Source organism: Etheostoma spectabile, chromosome 17 (assembly GCF_008692095.1).
Source record: "Etheostoma spectabile isolate EspeVRDwgs_2016 chromosome 17, UIUC_Espe_1.0, whole genome shotgun sequence".
Taxonomy (NCBI): Eukaryota; Metazoa; Chordata; class Actinopteri; order Perciformes; family Percidae; genus Etheostoma; species Etheostoma spectabile.
In genome coordinates, this window is record NC_045749.1 from 10,322,372 (window position 1) to 10,325,270 (window position 2,899).

The 2,899-nt window shown below is 40.4% G+C and overlaps 1 protein-coding gene across 1 annotated transcript in view; it reads right to left on the reverse strand.

The window, feature by feature from the left end:
* LOC116705334 (multiple inositol polyphosphate phosphatase 1) overlaps positions 1 to 2,528 on the reverse strand; it is a gene marked incomplete in the record, with an annotated part of 4,646 nt that extends 2,118 nt beyond the window's left edge. The window contains 3 exon segments of the mRNA XM_032541426.1: positions 867 to 964; positions 1,612 to 1,806; positions 1,880 to 2,528. Of these exon segments, the coding sequence (XP_032397317.1) occupies positions 867 to 964; positions 1,612 to 1,806; positions 1,880 to 2,447 (861 nt within the window).
* Between the last annotated feature and the right edge of the window lie 371 nt (positions 2,529 to 2,899).

Here is a 2,899-nt window from a genome sequence, read left to right on the forward strand (position 1 = left end):
TGCCCAGGAGGTGAAGTGGCACCTCTCCAGCTACCAGCCCATCACCATACATTTGGTCTGTATGGGGGCTTGAACCAGCGACCCTCTGGTTCCTAACCCAACTCCCCACAGACTGTGCTACTGCCACCCCCAAAGTTCTTAAACCCCCATATTTATGAGTGTATACTCCATAGAAACAAGCAATGGGATACATAAATGATTTTTCTATTGTTGTTGTTAAGGGCGCTGTGTTCCTCTGACCTAGATTAGAGAGGGCTGTTTGTTTTTTTGTCCTTTTTCTGTTGGATTTAATAGTTTAGATTTAATATAGTTCTGTGCGCCTGGTCGAACTAAGTGCCTTTCTGGTTGGCTCAAAGTCCCCGTCTGATCAGCTGAGGGGCCTTTGTTTTAACTCCAAAACTAAACCCTTACACTAACCTTGTGTACAATAGAGGTGCTGCTTTTTTCTCCTCCTGCCACTGTTTCTTTTTCCCTCTGTTAAGTCCTAGGAGACGTGCTTGTAATAAATTTAAACAGTATTTGCTTATGTGGGAAAACATCCTGTTCTACACTTGGTGATGAAGAGCTCTATGAATAAATGAACTTACGACGGTGAGAAATAGTACATAAATTGGCTGCCAAAGTTGCAGAATATAGACATTTTTGGAATTTTGAATTGTAGGGCTGTTTCAACAGTGTCTAACACACATTTTGATATGTTTCTGTAGAAAAAGCACCGGTGTGAATAATACATTACTGGTGGATGAACTGTCATTCTGTTATGACTTATTAGGATAAATAGAACAGAGCCATAAATAAATTTACTTAAAACAAACAAACTTGCTGCCACATGACATTTACATACTGTACAGTTGACCTGCTCATACCTTTGCATCATCCTCATCGAAGAGTTGACACCAAGGGGAGTTCACTGCCTTGATCGCAAATTCATAAGCACACAGGTAAAATGCAGCCTCAGTCATATCTGCGATGAGAGGTTGGTATAAAATGTTCAGTTGTGAAAGTATGCAGGAAATGCAGCCATTTAAAAAGCTGAGATGACAGAAAAGTGACCACACCACACAAAGAAAAAAAACTACAGTTGCTCAAAAAGTTGTGTCTTTATCTTAAAACTAAATCCCTAGATAAGCACTTCATTATTGCACCTTTTCAAAGCCTATTATACTACAGTAATTAAAGGCCTCAGCTCTTCCAAATTAGTAAACTGCTCCACCGAGTGTGAATTATGATCCTTGCGATGTTCTGCACACGCCCCAACTCTGACTACTTTACAGTTTGGGTTTTTAATTTAATGATACATAGCTGATACAGTAAGTAGTATGAAGTGGGTCTATAGTCTGTTTTAGGCTGTGACACATGCTTAATTCTGCAAATGTAAAAGCCTTGGATTAAAGGCAAACTTATTTAAGAATCAATAATTAATCTTTTCATAAACCTGTAATATACCCGGGACACGTACAGTACAGTATGCAGTCTGGATCAGTCGTTTAAAAAAAAAAAAAAACAGTGAATGGGAAAACTGTGAGCATAGATAATTTAGAGCTATGATTGTACTTTGACAGAATGTACACAACACACTCAAGAGTGTAAAAAGGCTTCTGCAGATATGACCTTGTGTGATGTTACTGTAGGGGACTCTAAGGCGGTCTGCAATCTTCTCCCTGACCCTCCTCATCTCTGGTCCTTGCTTGAACTTGTCCACCTCTGACAGAGCTGATGGGTTGTTTTCAACTTCCTGCACAAACCTGGTGCACTGGTCAAAAAACCTCATGAGAGCATCATTCACTACATGGTCAAACTCCTTATCTGGGCAGAAAAAGGTTATATTAGTCATAGGAGGTTAATCATAATATATTTGTTCTGATCATCGTGGTCATACCTGTAATAGCCCACAGCTCTGTCAGTCCTGCCTTGAAGGACAGAGTGCTGTTGACACACCTGTGCTTGGAGCTGGTTATGAATTTGATGAATCCACCTCTGAGCTTCTCCTCTGAAATCAGTGAGGGGAACAGCTTTGACAGCCTGATGGCCAGATGCTTGAGATCGATCACGCCTTTCTGGACTAGTCGACCGTCCATGTCCTCAGTGTACCACATTGTCCACTGAGTCTGGATTTCATGCAGCCAGCTCTCCTGGCCTGAGGCATTGTGTAGGACAATGTTGTAGAGCTGCTTCATCTCTTTGACGTTTTTGATTGTTGGGTACCTTGTGCCATGTCTTATTATTGCAGTCAGGTGAATTTCTTGACAATTTGCAGATGGAGGCTGTAAAATAGATCTGTTTACTGCAAGTATGTCCTTTATTAGATGCAGGTTTACTTCTTCGTACCTCCCTTTTGTGTTGAAATATTTGGCGATCGCTGGTTTATCCAAATTGTCCACATAATTATGACAGCAGGAGATGATGAGGACATTAGAGAAAGTGAATTTCCAAAGAAAAGTCAGCATGCTGCACCCAGAGAGACTCTCAAAAAGCAGCTGTCCCCAACAATTTTCCAAACTCAAAACATCTGTGTGACAGTGTCACAAATGGGACAGAGCAGAGTCCACTACAGTTTGTTGACCCCATTTTCTTCACAGCACCTCCTAAAAAGTGTAAACTAAACACGTTCTTACACAATAGCCATTGATTAACATCTTCAAAAGAAAAATGGAAAATGTTTAGAATGGAAAATAACACAGAAGTGTCAGATTATCAAGATATCTTGTGTAACATGATCCAGTTTGCACTATAACATTGGATCCTTTATCGGAGCATACATCTCAACATTGGATAGGCAGACAGAAATACCCAAGGAATCACATCCCAATCACTGGCAGTTACAACACACACAACACATTCACTTCCTGGGAATTGTGTTTTTTAAAGCGCCCATATTATGCTCATTTTCAGGTTCATA